The 18,755-nt window shown below is 36.2% G+C and overlaps 1 protein-coding gene across 7 annotated transcripts in view; it reads left to right on the top strand.

The window, feature by feature from the left end:
* MLLT10 (MLLT10 histone lysine methyltransferase DOT1L cofactor) overlaps positions 1 to 18,755 on the top strand; it is a 116,800-nt gene that overhangs the window by 66,042 nt on the left and 32,003 nt on the right. For all 7 annotated transcript variants that reach the window (XM_071735068.1, XM_071735071.1, XM_071735070.1 and 4 more), the window contains one exon: positions 13,706 to 13,884. In XM_071735068.1, the coding sequence (XP_071591169.1) occupies positions 13,706 to 13,884 (179 nt within the window). The remainder of the gene's footprint in view (positions 1 to 13,705; positions 13,885 to 18,755) is intronic.

Genomic DNA, 18,755 nt, shown 5'->3' with positions numbered 1-18,755 from the left:
GAACTTCCTGAGAATTCGTATCACAAAGCAGTAGGGGAAAAAAAAGCATTTTATGTGATACACAGTACCTTCTGATGTTTGTGGAATATGCACCACAGTAAAATGAAAAGCAACCAAGTGTCAGAAGTAAACTGAAATGTCTGTGTTGTGGTAGATAAAAACAACGGTGCAATAACTTTTAAGTTCTGCATGGGTACTTGCTGCTGAAGAATCCCAGTGCTTCTCTGTCTTTCTCTGTTCTTGATTCATTAAATGTACAACAAATTGTATACTATCAACTTCAGTTGCTAAGGTCTTTGGGGGATCATTTGCTTTAGTATTTTAATTTTTGCATAATTGATTTTATGTCCTTTTCAGTGCTGTAAACCCTACAAGAGCTTATAAAGCAATTCTTTTTTTCCCTAAAGAAGACCGGAGAAGGTTAAATCCAAATTTGGGCCTTGAAATGGTTAGCTGATTCTTTTCTCACCATTCCAGTGCCATCTTCTGTAATTCTTTGCCACAGCTGAGGCAACCTCATAATTTGTCTTCCTACATTTTTCTCTCTAAATCACATATGGTCTAACCTTGACCAGTCTGCAGTATCCTCTGATGGGTAATACTGGACAGTTGCATTCTCCTTTGTCATCTGATTGAAGCAGTGATGAAGCTTCTGCCAAACGTTCTGCTCCTGTGAAAGGAGATGATCTTCCTGTTAAGCTTTTTGTCATAGGGATGATGTTAAGAGAACTCTGAGCTTCTAAGTAGATGATTAACTTAAAATCATTCTCATTGAGATACTGAGTCCCTCAGAGCTTATGCTAAATCTTTATGATCTTAGGTTTAAATTCCTCTGTATCTCTGACTTACTAGCTAAATCTATTAGGAGAAGGAGACAGTTATTTCGAAACAATTTGTGCCATTACCTTTATCTATTAAAAGCTGAAGCAGAAAAAGAGGTCTTGCTGTGTTAAAAAAACAGTTTGTATTCAAGAGAAGGTAGAATAGAAAGGATAAACTGATACTAAAAGATATTAATGGTGTTTCAAGACTAAGCAAACAACAGTGTAGAAAATGCACAAGGCAGGATTCTTATGTGGAGAATTTCATCCTATTTGAAGCTTAATAGAAGTGGTATTGGCTTGATACTAGATTGAAATGTTAAAACTGAGGATAGTTGGTGTAGAAAGCATGAAGACATTCATCAAGCAATTGGGAAGATATATGAGGTAGTAGAAGCTTATGAAAATGGGAATTATTATGAAATGGATCCCCCCAATCTGTGTTCTTAACTAAAGCAGGTGTTAGTAGCAGCTACAGCCAGAAGTAATAAATTGGCAGTTCCTGATAATGAGTACCACATATTTGCATGTTTTTAAACTGTCAGTGTCAAATTTCAGTAAGTAGGAGACTGGCAAGTTAATGTAATGTAATTAGGATGTGTCTGATACAAGAAAGAAAGATGTTAAAAGATTTAAAGATGTAATGACTAATCATTATTATTGTGAGTTATAGAAAGTAACTTATTTGATTTTTTTTTTTTGTACTTTAAAAATAAAAGTAGTAGCATAGTAGCATTCTATTTAATGATAAATTCTGCAATTTCCAAAAAAATCTCTGTATGAGAACAGGGTGAAATCTCTTGATTATCAGTACAAACTAGGAGTTCTGTTGGTGGAGCTAACATGAAAGATTACATAAAATAAAGATGGATATGTACTTGTAGGATAAGGATGGCCTTCTTGGGAAGGAAGGGCTGAAAAGAAATTATAAAGGTGAATAATTAGTTATGTCTAAGCTCCCAGTGCTGAGCTGTGTTTAAAAAGGTTTGAATGCATTAACAGCAAACTAATGAGAAAGGTAGCTCTGTGTTCAGCAGAATGCATCTGGACTTCAAATATTGTGCCCAGTTCTGCTATCAGCTGTGTGTGAGGAAGAAAAGAGCCATGAAAAGGTTACAAGGACTGGAAAAAGCACATTATTGAAGAAAAGCTAAGGAGTGAGTTTATCTGACTATCAATATCTTAGCGGACTGATACTGATGCTATAATAAAACTTTAACTTAACAAAAAAGGTAAAACATTATCAGGTGAGAGAAAGTAACTGTTGTACAATTGTCAGTAATGGTTCTGAAAATGTAGAGGTAGTATCTTTTCTCAAACGTAGAGCTGAGCATACATGTTGGGTTTGTAGGTGTGGAAAGTTGTAGAGCTAAGAGTCAAATAAGTGAATTTCAGAGAATCTTTTTTGGCTCTTACTTATGAATGTAATTCTGCTCTGTACTATCCTTTTGATTTCTGAAAGAAAAATTAGCATATAGTATCAGCTTGGCACATGGAGTAGACTAACTGGGCAAACAATGCATTTAAAAATGTTAGCAGGGAGTTATCGAGCAGTGTAGGTCTGCAGAAAGTAGTTACCAATGTGCTATGTTCTGTGTTTTTGTCAAAGATTAGTGAGAAATTAAGAGATCTATGCTGCATGCTGTGAGGGTCCATGGTAATTTCTAAAAATGCATGTTATAAGAATGTAATTAATAATAATTACTTGATAAAGAAAGTTTTGAACCAGAAATACTGAACAATGAACCTTGTAACATGTGTCTTGAAAACAGTTACAAAAACTTCTCAATAACGATGTTCTGAACATTATCTTTTATTGTGATACTTTACCAAAGGCTATTTTAATCCCTGTGCTACTCATTTCAAGAAGGGATAGCAGCTACTGTAAGTAGCAGAGTACTGTATTCAATTCTGATACTAATATTCTCCTAAAATATGAATACAGGAAAGCTGACCAGAGGCATACGATGATCAGAATTTTTTTAAATGTCCTTTTCAGAGAGTCTTCAGCTCTTTGATACACTGAAATATTTTTGAGACTGTTTACAAAAATGATTAAAAGCATGATCATAATTGTTAGACAGAAGGAATTAATATTCCTGTCAAGTTTTTTTTACCCTCAGTAACTGCATATTACTGCTAATGCCCTCCCTTCTTTTTTTGGGGGGGGGGGGAATTGTAAGAAAAGTACAGACCTAAAGTACTTAATTCGATGGGCTGCTGAAAACAAAGAGTGTTCAACCTTTCCACCTTTGAACTCTCTGGGCTGCCCGACTTTCTGTGGAAGCAGTGGTTTGGGCATTAGATACAAATCAGCTCCGATGTTCGTGTCATGAGACTTGAAACTCTTGGAGTGTTGCTTTGCAACTTGATGCAAAACAAAATAAAGTTTTCCTTTCTCATAAAATTGCAGATTTTTTTTTTCTTTGAGTGAAAACAGATGTTAGGGATTTCTGGAGTGAAAAAATGTCCCAGGGAAGGGACAGTAAGTTCTAATAACTAGGGTATAACTTGCATGTCAAGCTTAGGCCTGCTTATATCAGAGAAGATCTTGGCAGCTGTGGAAATGAGATTTTACCTGACTAGTTAATTGCTGTATGAGAATGTACATGTCTGTCAGGTTAAAATAGAAATTTTGAAGATTCTGGATTTGAAACTGGATTCCCATATTATGGTGTAAAAGTATGTGGCATCATCATTATTATGTTGAAAAAAAAGCAGAAAGGGAAAATGTACTGAAACTTAGTTTTGTGCTTGGATTGTGTTAGTTTTCTACCTGTTTTTATAATGCAAAGAATTTTAAATTGAGCAGGGGAACAAGGAGAAGTTCTTACACAATTAAGATTTCTGTCCTATCAGATGTATTTATTGCAGAACTTGGTATTTGCTTTAGAGGTGTATCACTTTTCTTAAGATCAAGGAAATATTCCTGAAGTGAAATCCTATTGTTGCATCGATACTGATGTGAAATACCCATGGTGTTTGTTTACCTGAAACTGTTCAGTTCCCAGAATCTCCTTTAAAACTTAGTCTTTAAGAAACACATAATTTGACATAATTTTGTATATATAGATTTTAGTATTAAAGTATACATGTTTTTGAGTGTGAACATTTTAAAGCATCTGGATCCAATTTCCTAGAGTACAGCATTCCTTGTAAGTCAAATGTGAAGTAGCAATTGGTCTTCTTAACTCTGTAAAATCTGTTAAAGGCGACATGAAAACATGAAAAGTGTGTGTGTGTGTGTGTGGGGGGGGGAGGGCAAAGAAACAGCTTGACTACCAAAGGAGCTGTATGTTTTTTTACCCCCCCTTGAAAATTGTGCTTTTCAGATCTTACAGACTTTCCAAGTTTTTCAGAAATCAAATATAGCTGAAAAATAAGTGATGTGTATGTGTTTATACTGTTTGTAGCATTTTTGTCCCTCTGAAGACTGTCCAATGTATATGGTAAAATTCTTTTGTTGTTGTCAGTCAGAGGTGATAGCACTACAGTCAGGTTTTTAAAATCAGAAGGAAATATACTTTGCATTTAAATCTACCATTTATTTGGTGTGAAGAGCTGTAAGTTAAACTGTCTGAAACTGGTTGTTTCAGGATTACTATTGGCTTGATTAACTTCTATATAAAAAGAGGCTCCGATGTCTGGAGCTGTTGTTGATTGTAATAACTTCTGAGATTTCCCTCAAAGTTTTAAAAAGAACACAAAAATTTAAGCAGAAATACAAACACAGTGTGTTGGTATGAGGAAGACTACCTCACAGTAATTGAGTTTTTAACTGGAAGATGGTGCTTGGGGACAAATCCATTGAGACTTATAGTAGGCTGATTCCTCTGCTGATGAATAGGAACTGTACTAGCTGCATACTATGCTCTTTTTAAACAGATATGATCAGACTGAGTGTCTGATAATCAACTCCACATTTCTCAATGCTTTCTTTTTACTCACAGTACAGTAGCAGACTATTAAAGTGGAATTCATGTGTCCTGGAGTTGGCACTGTTCACTTAAGGATTGTGTGTACTGTGAACATTAAAGATTTTTTTTTCCACTTCCAGTAGCTGCAGTCAAAAGGGATTCTATTACTACTTGTTTCTCTTGCTTGTTTTTTATGTATGTTCTTGATTTGCCAGACAACTACTTTTTTTAAACTCATGTTGTAGACAAGGTCTAATGAATTGTTTTGTCAGCTCTTTAACTGCCTCTCTTCCTCATTTGTCTATGAAATCTGATTCCTGTAGTAGTAAATTTTTCATTGGGGCATATCTGGAGTATTCTCTAAAATGTTCTGGAAGTTCTGAGTGATGCTTGGGAACACAATTCCTGTGATGATTTGTGTAGCTCCGTTTTTTCTTGTGCAGTTCTACAGAAACAAAAGCAAAAGGTGTTACTTCAGGACATCCAGGGCTGTGCTTGTTTAAAAAAAACAGTAGCACCCTCACTCAAAGCCCCCCCAAAAAACTATCCAAAGATTCCTGAAATTTGACAGGGTCTTTCCTTAATATTGAAAACACAGGGGGATCAAAATGGCTGCTATTTCTCATGCACAATAATTATCCTAAGGAGGAATGAATTGGTGTCTTAAATGGAAGAGAGATGGGCCCTCTGCATGACTGCCATCACTCTGCAACTGGGCAGGAAGGTTCTGATGCTGTAGAGGCTGAATTCGGAGACTTCAAGCTCTACCCAGCAGGGGATGCGAGTGTGTGCTGGCACTTCATGGTCAGAGATCAATGTTCTCTAAAAACCTCAGCACTTGAAGAAAAGGGAAGTTGATGTGAGCATTTCCTTTGGTGTTGGATCCTAGTTGGATTTTTTTTTCTCTCTACACATTTGAGTTCTTCAAGTGAACTCCCTAAGTCCAGGAGACAGAATTGTGTTCTGCGAAACTTGATTGCTTGAGTTAGTCTCAGTTTATCATCAAAAAAAGATGTCTTGTGATAGAATGAAGCTGCCTTGCTAATTTGAGTTTCTAAATTTGTTGAAGACAATGCAATTAAAATCAGTCTTACATTGGTAAGAGTGTTTGTTGCTGGAAAGTGTTTGATTATTTTAATTCGTAATGGCAGCTTTAGAATGCCACTAATTGGTGTCTGCTGGAATGTTCTACCTGTACTCAGCCTTTAAAAGCTGACAAACACAGACACTAGTAATATAAGTAAAAAATTATAGTGGCTAGAAATAAAACTACTGTACAATTTGATCTACTGTAAATGATCAGAGCTCTAATAAAAGAAAGATGTATTCAGGAATATTATTGTTCACTGAAATTCCTGTCTATACATACGTTCTTTTGTGCGTCTGTTAAACAGTCTTAACGTGAAGCCCTTTTTCTCCTAACTCAAAAGCTTTCCCCAAGCTGATGAATACCATACATAATGGTAAGTTATATTAGAATCTTTTTCAGAGGTTCATCTATCACAAAGGCTATCCTTTTGTGGAAAAGCCTGATTGAAGGTCTGCATATTCTGTGGATTGGGTGAAATACAGGTCTGCAGTGAGTCAATTGTTCGGTACTTGAGTGAAAACTTTGTAGATTGTCCGCAGGAGCCTGATAGGTCAATAGTTCCTCAGTTCTCTTTTTATGATCTTTTTGTATCTGTGCAGTAAAACGATAAGTTTTATTCCAGTTCTGAGATTCTTTTCTTTAATTTTGTGAATAGTGTTTCTAGTTCTTGTTCTGTGCTCCATTCATAGGTGTGTTATAGTGGTGTCTACCTCAGGCATTCTCCCACTTGCCTTCCTGACTACTTAAATTACTACAAGTAATGCATGTGAAGGTAGCCTTGTTTTGCCCATTCTTTGTTCTGACAGCCTGTGTCACTGATAACAAGTACTATCAATTTCAGAGGGAGCAATATTGAATCTTTAATGTATCTAATTGCCATTTCCCTGTAGTATTCCGTATTGGCTTTGTACCCCTACTTCTGTATTCACTCATAGCCAGTGGAAATGAAATATATCTTATTAAATTAGAACTTGGTTTATGTTTTCAAGGCTTTTGTTCATTTTCAGGAAACAATCAAAAGTGACTGAAAGATTCAGGAGGGAATGTTTAGTTAAAATCCTCTTATGAGGCTGGTTTTGAAGATGATCAAATTACTGTGTCTCAGTTAATATTTAATTGGTGTCAGGCAAAACTTAGAATTTTTTGTTCTTGGTGTTAGCCAAATAGTGTTTTTTCTTATTGCTATATGTGTATGCTCCAAGAGCAGTGCTGTATACAAGAAAATTTTTATTAACCTGGAGTTCAGCATATGCAAAGGAATTTAAATGCTTCGACTTTGCTTGGTGAAGTTCTTTGTGTTATAGTTAGTGATCATTCAGGTTTTATTGGACTTTGCTTTTCACACTATCAGAGCCACAAATGTTTGTTAGGCGGATGAGTCTCAATAATAAAAAATAATTTTACATTAAATTTATATTTTGTAGTCTACATGTGGTGAGAAACACTGAGCTTTCTTTAGATTTGTTTTGCTTTAGTATAATAGGTTTAGCTTTTTCCTTTTGATATAGGGTTTCCCTCTCACTCTCCCAGGTTTACAGTGGTCTGAACCAGCTTTGAGATGAAGGAAAGCAAGCTCACCATTTTACTGAACAAAAATAAAACATCTGAAGGGTATCTGACAAAGTGCTGAATTTGGACTTGGTGAGTTTCTGCTGTTTTATAAGCAGAGCCTTTTTGCTGTTTGATGTTGAAGAGGGGCTGACAACAGGGCAGGACAGAAACTGATGGAACACCTTCTGTGATGTCTTCTTTCTGCATTGCACTTCCTCTTTTTAACCTGATCGTGTATTCCTGACTCCAGCATAGAACTTGGAAGTGCATAAAGCAAAGTGATTACTTAATGTTGTGTGGTTTTTTTGTCAAGCACTAATAATGCTTATTACTCATTATTGTGGGGCTGTATAATGTTACCTACATGTTTGTTTTGGAACAGTATTTGGACAAGTTTTATCTTATAATCAGCTTTGTTTGTTTGTGTGTGTTTTATATACCTTCCAATGTTTCTTCCAAGTAGGATTTTTTTCCTCTCAGTCTTGGAGAGCTATTTTTGCATGCTCTTCTTTTGGCAGGAGTGTATATATGGGTGAAGTCAGTGAGAGTAGATAGGAATTTTGATAATATGAGCAACAAGGAAAGATCTGGCCATGTGTGCATAGGATGAAAAGAAAGTATTCAAACTTGAGGTAAATATTTATATAGGAACATCATTTAATCCAACAGTGTATTCAAATTATGACTTGGATAATGCTGAGAACTGTAAGAATCACTGTATGAGTTTGAAGGGGCTGGGGTATCAGGAACTTGGTTTTTTTCATTGCACCGAGTTTGTTATCAGCAACAAAGCACCAAAAAGAAAAAAATCAGAGTATTGGTTTGAGTGGGAACAAGTCTGGAGCAGAGAGGTTCATTTGAATGTTATGCTAGTAAAAATGTGGTGGTCAAGGCCTGTCTTTTGCAGTTGGTATGGACAAAATGTGAAGGTGGAAAGATGATGGCTAAAGACTTGAAGGCATTTTAAAGGGTCAGATTAAAAAGAGGACTAGAAAACGAAGTTATTCTGGCTGTATCCACAGAGAATACCTGTCTTAATAGAAAGGAATCAAGACACTTGACAGAAGGCAGAAGTGGCACACTGCAGTTTGCCAGTAAGAGTCTTAGTACTAAACACTCAGTTTCTCAGTTTTATGGTAATCTTATGGGAGACCAAATATAAAATAACATTATTCACTATAGCAGGTGGGACTAGCTGAACAGTTTTGGAATCTGCATGGATCAGTTCTGATCCTTTAGCCCTCATCTCGTCCGTTATTAAATACATTTTGGCGTAACTGTAGATAGATGTACAGCCAGGGATGGAAGTTGGCAGAAAAGATTGACTAAACATATTTTGCTAGCTGAACTGTCAAGGATTTGTGGTTAATTTTAATGGAATTACATAGCAGACTTCAGATGATGTGGTTGTGTTCTTAGATCCATCATGTATGTGACACTACCATGTGGAATTGTTTTCCTCAGTTGTGAGAAGATTCTTGTCAAGTATTTTAGTTTTTGACTATAAATCCAATCTACGTTTTTTATTCTAAATAATCATGGTATTCTGCCCACTGTCAGTAGGTATGAAACTAGAATAATTGTTCCATTTTGAAAATATGTTTACCAGTACTTTGTATCTCCCCTCTTCTGTTCCATTGCCAGCTGTGTGTTTTCTTTCGGTACTTTGAGGTTTTTTTCCTTCTATCTCATCATGGAGAGGACACAGAACACCTGTCATAAAAGTAGGGAATTTCCTGTTATCTGTTGCAGAAGCTGCAATGCCTCCATCAAAAAAGGACCCTCAGTTACTGCAAGGGAGGGCAGTGCTGCCTTGGTATGAAGCTGCAGATCAATAATTATTATTCCTGGGCACTTCTAGAACTGTTACTGCAGGATCTTTTAGAAGCCTGTCTGAAAGTGAACTCTACCACTTTTCTCAGTAGCAGCAGTGAAAGCAGCTTGATTGCTTGATTCTTATGTTTCAGATTTCTTCATGAAGGAAACAAGTTGGCCTTAGCTTCCAAGATCGTTTCATTATCTCAAATGAGTTGTAATGAAATATTGTTGCTAGCTTGGCAGTTCCGAACATAACTTTCTCCTTTCTCTTTTTAGGCAACTGTGTTATGATAACTTGTTTTTAGTTGCTTCTATTTAGTATTAGCTCCACTTTATCTTCTATCCATATTAAAAACCAACAAATATTGGGAAGTATATTCCCCTATTAGCATTTACTGGAATAGAACATGTTCTTTCTTGTGCAGCTAAACTAATCACTTTTCCCTACATGTTAGTGGAGTGCTTCATTCAAAGGCACTTTTTCATTTTGCTCTACATAGAAAGCTGTCATGGTTTTAGGGGAGAATTTCTGAAATCACAGGAAGTGAAGGTACTGAAGATGTGTATATAGCTTTAGTTTTTGTAAAGATGCTCTTGTTATAACTCAAAATTTACTCTCCTGTGTCTGTCCTCTCACAACTAGGAATGGTCTGTAGTTCTGTGCAACTTTTGCAGGGTTGCAAGTTTACATTAAAAAAAAAAACACCTCTTCTATCAGGTTCTGCTTATTCTTTAAGTTTTGGCAAGATGTTAGGATTTGTAACCTATGAGAAATACCTCAAATAGCTTTTTTTTTTTTTTTTTTTTTTTTTCCCCCCCACCATTGCTGCAAGAATTTCAAGTTACTGACTTAAAAAAAAGAAAATATATCTTTATAGTAGGAAGAACATCTTCCTTTCTTAAGGAAACAGTCTGCATGTGGTCTCTTCCTTTTGGGCTGCAGGAAACTGAGTCTGTTGTCCAGTTTCAAACAAACTAGATAAAGGAGTCTATAAAGTATGTAACTTTCTGTAATGAGTGGGACAGTAGCCACAGTCTGTTTTTGTCACTTGCTGAACTAGGCAGTCACCAGCAGAGGAAGGGAATGTAATGGAGCTGCGTAAGGTAGGGCACTGTAGAGCTAGAAAATGAAAAAACCTGAATATTTTGTAGCTAGATACAGAAATTGTGGTGGGAAATCTTGGTGTGCTGTTGTTGTCTGTGAGATGCAACACTGAAAGCCAGAATTTGATTTGTTTTGTTAATTCTTCTGCTCATGGAACTACTTATTTTTGAGTTAATTGGTACAGTTAATTGGTATGCCACTCTGATGCCACACAGCTAGTTGTGACTTGAGGCTATTCTGGTTTTCACCATTCTTGAAGTTCTCTTGTGTCCTCTGCTGTCTCTTTCATCATTGTTTGCACAAAGAGTACAGGTTTTTCCAATCTCCATGGTCTGATGTGTTCCCTATTGTATGCGAGTACCATTCTGTGTGAAGTGGGCAGTTATTTGCCATCCAGAGATTCCCTTTTTTCCCAATTGCCTTTTTGTTAAGCCTTCTACTCTAGCAATGCAGACTCTATGTACATTTTGTCCATCAGAACCTGAAACCACGTTCTGCAGTTGTGTCAGTGGTGTAAAACACAGCCAGACTTTACCTGGACAGAGTAACATGTCCATCCCCACCTGCAGTAGAACTGTGTTCTGTTTGAAATGCTGATGATTGTACTTAACCAAGCTGTTGATGCCTCTGGCAAAGTGTTTAATGTCATTCATCACATGCTATGGCTATCTGGCTTTTCACTAATATAGGAAGAACTTCAAGGTGGCTTGTTTGTTTTAAGCATCAGTCTGGTTTAGAGTGTTTTGCTGTTATTCCCTCCTGATTCAGAAAGCAATTCAGCTCTCCCGAAAGGACAACTTGATATATTTGAAACATTTAAAATATATAATTTAGTGGCTTTACAAGATGATATCCATGTAGTTTTTATACAGGTATTTTTGAAATGGTGTGAAAATCAAAGATTTACTTGTATGTTCAGCATACAGTTCTTATTCAAATGCTTGCATGGAGTATATCTTGGCTGCATGAGTAGTTCCAGAGAGTGTGTGTACTTATGTCTTATGTAAGTATTGCTAAATGGAAATACTTAGCCCAAAGAAAGTGAGTACATAATCCTGATTGTCCTGTATTTTGAAACAGCAACAAGCAGTGAGTGTTTTTAGTACTTCTACTATCAACAAATAATACCTTACCTCATTCTGCTGGCAAGCTACTTCACTGCTTGCATTTCTTTTAAAAGAGTTTCTTGCATGTGATTTTATAACTATGTACCTGTTAACCAGAATTTTATTTTTAAGAGGAAGAATAGATCTTATCATTAAAATAGAAGCAGCAGCAGCTATGAAGTTATTAAATATGTAAGATTTTGAAAAATAAATAATATCTATGGTATCTTTAACATTTTGGATTTATCTTACCTCTCTGTTGAAATAGTTTCTTTTTTGCTACTTGACTCTCAAAAAAATTTGTTTTCTCCTCTCATAATCACTGATATTTTATGAGAGTGATAGCATTTGTAGTGACAAGCTCTTATGATTTAATCACAAGCATTGTGATATTTCATTATTTTGCCTTTATGTAAGTTTATGGTTCATGGAGCCAGATATTTGCCTGAGAATCTCTTATTTTCCAAGAACTTCTATATATTTAGTTGTTTTAGTGCCTTCCTAATACAAAAGGTCAAAAATAGCATACTTTTTATTTACTTGAAATCTCTGATTGAAAGCAGATTTGGAAAAAAAATCTTCTGAGGACCTGGAGTATATTTCAGTTTTTGTGGTTGTAATTCTATCCCATTTAAGAGGAAACTCAGTAGCAAGGCTGTTAGGTAATCGTCTTCATTCTGGTGGTGTATGGACAAATCTAGAGCAGGATCTGTAGGAAACACTGTCTAGTTAGATGAGGCTGTTATAACTGGAGAAAGGTCATAACAAAGTGAGTGCTTCAGACATCCTCGCTGGTGGTATTACCCTAACTGTAGATTTTTGGTTTGGTGGTAAAAAAAAGGAGGAGGAGGTAACCCAGGAAGGTGTGCTAAATGGAAAGAGATCCAAAGGTCAGTAGTAAAGCACAGTAGGTATGGAACTGTGCTATGATGAAGAGTTTGGGGAAAAGATAGTCAGAAATCATTAACCTTAGGGAAAAAAAAGGGTTGTTGGAGTGTGTCTTCAGCTGTTCTTTTTCTTATCTTCTTTCTCTGCTGGGTCTGGCTGGTTCTCTCTTCCATTTTTCTTGCTGCTTAATAGAGGCAGGGGATTTAAGGTGCATCAGTGTTTGCCTATTGTCTGTGGGTTTGGGTGATGTTCATCTCCCTTGACTGCCTGTGCTCAGAGGGATTGCTGGGTGGCGAGTGATGTTTTAGCATTGCATATGTTATTGTCACTGCCTTCTTCAAATCATTATTTGTATGAGTGACAAACTAGCTCCACCTTTTGCCTTCTAACTGGCATTCAGTTCTGTTGCTTTTTTTGATCTAACCATGTTCATTCTACTTCTGTTTACTCCCTGTGGCACTCTTCCTCTAACTGCAGTTCAGTGCTACCATGCTTGATATTCCTTGGCCAGCTGACAGCTCACTTATCTAATGCACGTGGAGCCTAACAGTTTCATAGACAGGTACTACTTCTTGTCCTGGGCTTCTGGTCAGTAGGGTTTTTCCCAACCTGTATAATGAACTTTACCCTGCATGTAGATGAACAGAAGTAATGGCTTCACAGAGGGGTATGAACTCTTCCTATTTTAATTGCTAACGTACAAGTCTGACTAATGCTAACATGTTTAGTTATTTATTTGTTGGATGTTCTAGCAGAAATGTTAGTCAAGCATTCTTAGCTCATGGATGGAATTATAGTTTGTGAATAAAGAAATCCCACCAGTTCTATCAGCAAATCTGAGTACCTCGTCCTCAGACTTGCTGTCAGTATTTTTCTGAAAATACAAAAGCAATCCTTAGTTGTCAAAATTACAGTTTCAGACAGGTGTAAGTTGTTCAGAAACATTTTACTTGAAAGTTAAAAAGTATTTTACTATTTGTATTGTCTGTGTTAAATGATGTAGCCCAATTCCTCATTCATTATCTGCTTTAACTTTTACATTAATTCATCGAAATAACAAACTGATAGCAGACTCAGTTAAAGGCAGGAATTTTAGCCAAAAGTTCTGCTACTGTTAACATTTTGGCAGTTTGAAATGCACATCAATATTGTATTTATCACACATGTTTTTGCAAAAACTTAGAACTGATTCAGTCTGTGTTCCCTGAACTGTAGAGTGTCAAATGATGAGAGCACTTTTAGCATCAGCATGGTTAGAATTTTAACACAGGAGCTTTCTGCGTTACATATTTAAGTGATCTTGTTTGTCATGATTGATTTTTTTCTACTGCCTATTTACATGGTTACAAGAAAACAGAGGGAGGGGGAGAGGGAGAGATGCATGTAATCGTTTTTGTAATTTTTTTCAGGTATTTTTAGCAGCAATGATGTAGCAGTATCATTTCCAAATGCAGTATCTGGCTCAGGATCTAGCACTCCAGTTTCCAGTTCTCATTTACCTCAGCAGGCTTCAGGCCACTTGCAGCAAGTGGGAGCTCTGTCACCTTCACCTGCGCCTTCTATAACTACTGTTGTTGCTGCAACTCAGGTAAACTATTGCAAGAGTTTAAGATAGCAAACCATGTTATTGACCTGCTTATTGTCATTGTTAAAAGAAACAGCAATTTGTTTGGAAAAAAAGGTTAATAAGCATTGCATTGGTTTCAGAAACATTACAGCAGCTACAAGTTCCCTATGATATTACATATTCCTATCTTTGTAGAGCACATAGATTTTTAAAAATGGTCTGTGTAAGCCTGTAGTAATAAGTACTATATTATGACTAGTAGCATAAATGCTGATCACACTTCATCAGTGCTCTAACCAATGTCTGCTAACAGTTAAAGAACAAAGGGGTTTAGTTGGAGATTTGACAAATGGACAACCAAGGTTAATTCTGGCAAAGAGGTGGTCAAGGCTAACATCTTGTTAGCATGTGAAAGTTGAAATGTATGCTACAGGTTTGTCTTTGAAGTCATAAGGGAGACACAGGAGGAGTGCAGAAGGGTGATGGTCAAAGTAATGAACCAAAACAAAAAATATCTTAATGGCAGTATTTTGTGTGAAATTCAGTGTGGCGAGATTACATTTATCAAGGCAAGAGATTATGAAGTTAAATTTGTAGAGTGCCACCATGTTTAGAGTGTAAGTGTGAAGAATACCATATTGAACATGATTGTGAGACACTGGAACAGGTTGCCCAGAGAGGTGGTGGAGTCTTCATCCCTGGAGGTTTTTACGGCCAGGCTGGACAGGGCTCTGAGCAACCTGATCTAGTGGGAGGTGTCCCTGCCCATGGCATGGAGGTTGGAAATAGATGATTTTAAAGGTCCCTTCCAACTCTGAAAATTCTATGGTTCTATGATTCTAAGTTTTTCTATTTCGTGTTTCTTGTATTTTTCATTTTCTGATGGGAATCTGTTTTACAATGAATGTATCCAATATATTTCTGTGTGTGTGTGCATAAAAGCCATCAACTTACAATGTATAGAGTCTACTGTGGCTTAAGATAGCGGCTATAAACCTGGCAAATTAAAATCAAGTTTAATAAATACATATTTCTATGGCTATGTGTGTATGTGCACATGTGTATTTTACATGTACAGCAGAAATACTGTGTGCAGGCCAACATGAAATAATATGTTGTTGTTATACTTGGCAGTTCATATTTTTGTGTAATTTTTCTGGGCTGGCTTCCTAAAGAAAAAAAGCACATATTATGCCAGTGTAACTTTTGTCTTGTAAATTTGGAACTGCTGGACAGTCTCATACAAAAGTGGATGACATATCTGTTGCAGAGATTGATAGAAAATATTGTAAAAAATTGATTTTAAAATATGATAGCTTTTGTGAAGGAAAATCACAACCTGTTTAGAGTTAAGTTTTTGTTTTGTTTGTGTGATGTTTGTTTGTTTCTTTTAATTCCCAAAGGGCATTAAACAATATAACTCACTGAAGACACTGAAATAGAGCAGTTTGGGAGGTAAGAGGAGAGGTTGTGCAGTAGTTGAGAAGCAGATTAAAAGATTAAAAAGTCCCAAACAAGCAGATGCTCAGTTTTCTCAGTGGTGAAGTTTACCATCAGAGTCTCGGAAAGTTCAGCATTGCAGCCTTTTGTACAGCCTGACATATTATTCATAAGTGACCTAGGAAAAGGAGGAGGAACAAAAGCTAAGTTGGCTGATTATGCTAGGTTATGCAATGAGCTATTATGAATATTACATATTATTAGCTTTGGCAAACTGCTGAAAGACCTCACCAGCCTATGTTAAGATGGTAAGGGGCTAAATGAAGTTCATGTTAAGGGGAAAAGGCAGTTTCTATTCAAAACAGGTAATGCAGCTATTGCAGGAGGTACAAGAAGAGCCATGGTAGTGAAGAGTGGCAAGAGCCAGCATCCTCATGAGGAATGAGTAAATAACATAGGTCTCTTGTCCTGAAAAAGAGATTCTCAGATGGCATAAGAGAAAGGTCTGTAAAATCAGAAATGATGTGAAAAAGTTAAATAAGCAAGAACTGTGCATCATGACTACTGTTTGTTAAACTGTTAAGAATATAAATGGATTAAAAAAGCAATAGAACAGAGCCCATAGTAAGCAGACAATAACAGCAATAACGTAGTATTTATTTCTTCATGTTGTCACAAAATGGTGAAGTATAACCTAGAATGTTCACTTTGTATTAGCCTTAAGCTGGACTAGAGAGCCCCCAGTAGGATAAGTGCTTACATTTCCTGTCCTTCCTTTGGCTCTGCTTTCCGGGAGATGTGTTGAGGGTTTTTTGTTTGTTGTGGTGTTCCTCCCATTCCTCTCTCAACATCCCCTTCCCCCATTCACCCCCAGAGCTGTGTATCATACTCCAGTAACTTGTTTTCAGGTGATCATAGATTTAGTTGTCAGCATCTTACTCAAAAGTGCTACCATTGAAAGTGTCTTTGGGTTATGAACTATAAAGTGAGGTTCAGAATGTGAGAAGTGTTGGTTGTCAGCCTTAGAAGGGAACTCCTGTGTTTGAACACAATATTAGCAAAGTCATATGCAGCTTTGGTGATTCTAGGACTACATTTAGAAAAGTGCCTGGCAGTTGGAAATTGGTAAAGGCAGAGCCTTTGTTTTGTCTTATATCAACAGTGTCAACACATAAATTTCAGCTTGGTTATTCCATCATCTGAACCATTATACTGGTATTACTATTTCAGCCAAACATCATGCTTCAGCTAAGCTGTGTAGCATGACCAAGGCACCTATATTTATTGAGCCAGTCTATTTTTCCTCCTGTATTCCCAATTGTCACAATTTGCAATTAGACTGGCACTTTCTCTTTTTGTCTGGCATCCAGTAACATCCAACAGGAAATAGAAATTTCCGGTTGAGGCTAAACTGCTGTAACTATCATCTTTCTGATTTTTTAAAAATTATTTATTTATTTATTTATTTATTTATTTATTTATTTATTTTTCCCTGCTGATTTATCAGTTTTGAGAAAAGCTTCCTATGAAGAAGCTGTAGTGGCAAGAGATGAACAGTCAACTGGCTTTAAGGTCCATGGACACAGTTCTTACTCATTTACTTGAAAAAATGAGTTTACAGAGTGCTTTCTAGTGTGAAAGAGAAAGAAGATGGATGTCTATTGGTACTACTTCTGCCATCACACTAGGCAGATTAGATGCTTTTTCCCAGTTTTCAAGACTTGTAAATACCAAGCAGGTTTCCCCACTGGAAGTGTTTTTGGTTCACACTAAATCATGACAACCTTCATTTTTTTCTGGGGTCTGAGAGTATCTTTTTAAAGTTTCATTTAATGAGTTTGGTGTTTGAAGAGACTTAGTCAAGACAGCCTATTTAACTCCAGGAGGTTTTTTTGTTTTGGTTTGGTTTAGTTTTCATGCAGTTATCATGAACAACTGATGAAACTAAAAGGGGGTCAGCTTTACTTAGCTCTGCAAAGTTTCATGAGAGTGCTGTGTCTGCTCACTGGGCTCTTGTGTTTTGGTTTGGCTCTTGACTGTGAATGTCTTCAGATACCAATGTGCTAATGTATTCTTTGTGTAGTGTTCTAATTAAATCATCCAAGATCCTAGATGTACTTACAGTGATTATAAGAAAAGGTAAGCTTGTGCCTCTATAGCAGAGAAAAAGCAATAAATAAAAAAGTAGGTTTTATTTAAAGTATTAATTAAGAGAGGAAGTATGCCCAAGCCTTGGTTGTTTAGCTATTTCATGAGGTTGGCAGATGTGCAGGTGGCTTAGTACTAAAAGTTGAAATAGCCTCAAAAATGTACTTGCACTGTACAGTCCTCAAAGATTTTACCTGTTAAGTATTCTTAATCTCTGTTGGGCATAGCTAATTATGATTTTCAGGACAGACTACATTTGTCAATTTCAGAATTTTTTGCATTGTTTAAAAAAAAAACCAACAAGGGTGTTAAGAAATTCTAAAGAGAACGTCTTGGAAAAAAATAATTTCCACAGAATTAGTCTCAAAAATTTGCTGAATTATTTTGATTAGGAGGTGATGATAAACAATCTAATACAGAAAATTTTCTTCATAGCATTAAGAGAACTTGCAAGCAATTGAAAGCAACTGTCCTAAAGAGAAAAATCTAGGTACTACTATGCCTTTTGTTATTTTTAAATAATAATCAATTTTTAAATAACAATATTTAAACAATAATATGTTTAAATAACAATAATTATTTTAAATAACTGATACGCCCCTATAAAATTTTGGTAATTAAAACCCTCAAGGGCTGCTTTTGTCTTCAACAACTAAACAGCTCTGATTTTAAAGTATAAAAGAACAACTCGAAAATCCTGAATTTTCGTTCTTCCATTCTATTGTCTGGTAAGATAGTTCCCATACTGTTGTTTTTATTCTTAAGACAAAAACACTGTATGGGCCTTGTTGCAATCACCTTTTTTTTTTTTTTTTTTTTTGTGTCTCATTTTGTTCTCCCTCATGCCACTCATAATTTTTTATTCCAATCTAATAAATCCAGAAGAGATTATTAGTTTGTGTTCCATGCTGTGCCATAACTGAATTTAAATGCTCGTGTTCCTCACCAGGTGGGAATCAGTGGCCTAGTAAAAATACCACTTGCTGCAAATGCAGAGCTTTTTTTCATTCTACTCCTCTTTTTTATATATTTTAGGCATAGCCTCAGGTAGATTACACTGCTTAATTAAGTGATTAGCATAACAATGCATTTAACAATTGCAAGAATAAGGGGAAAAAGGGACACAGGAAAGAAGGTACAGTTTACATGAATGTGACTTCTGGTGTTCTGGAATCGATCCTTTTTAATATGTTTGTGGGAATTCCCGTTTTGGATGTAACAGCAAATTATCTAAACTGCTGTGTTCTGTCTCGGAAGGAAACCTTTCACTTTGCATGCACAGGACTTCGTGCTTTGTTGTTGAG

Source organism: Heliangelus exortis, chromosome 2, assembly GCF_036169615.1.
Source record: "Heliangelus exortis chromosome 2, bHelExo1.hap1, whole genome shotgun sequence".
NCBI classification, from domain to species: Eukaryota; Metazoa; Chordata; class Aves; order Apodiformes; family Trochilidae; genus Heliangelus; species Heliangelus exortis.
Note: the sequence above shows the minus strand (reverse complement) of the source record. Positions and strands in the feature narration are given on the sequence as shown.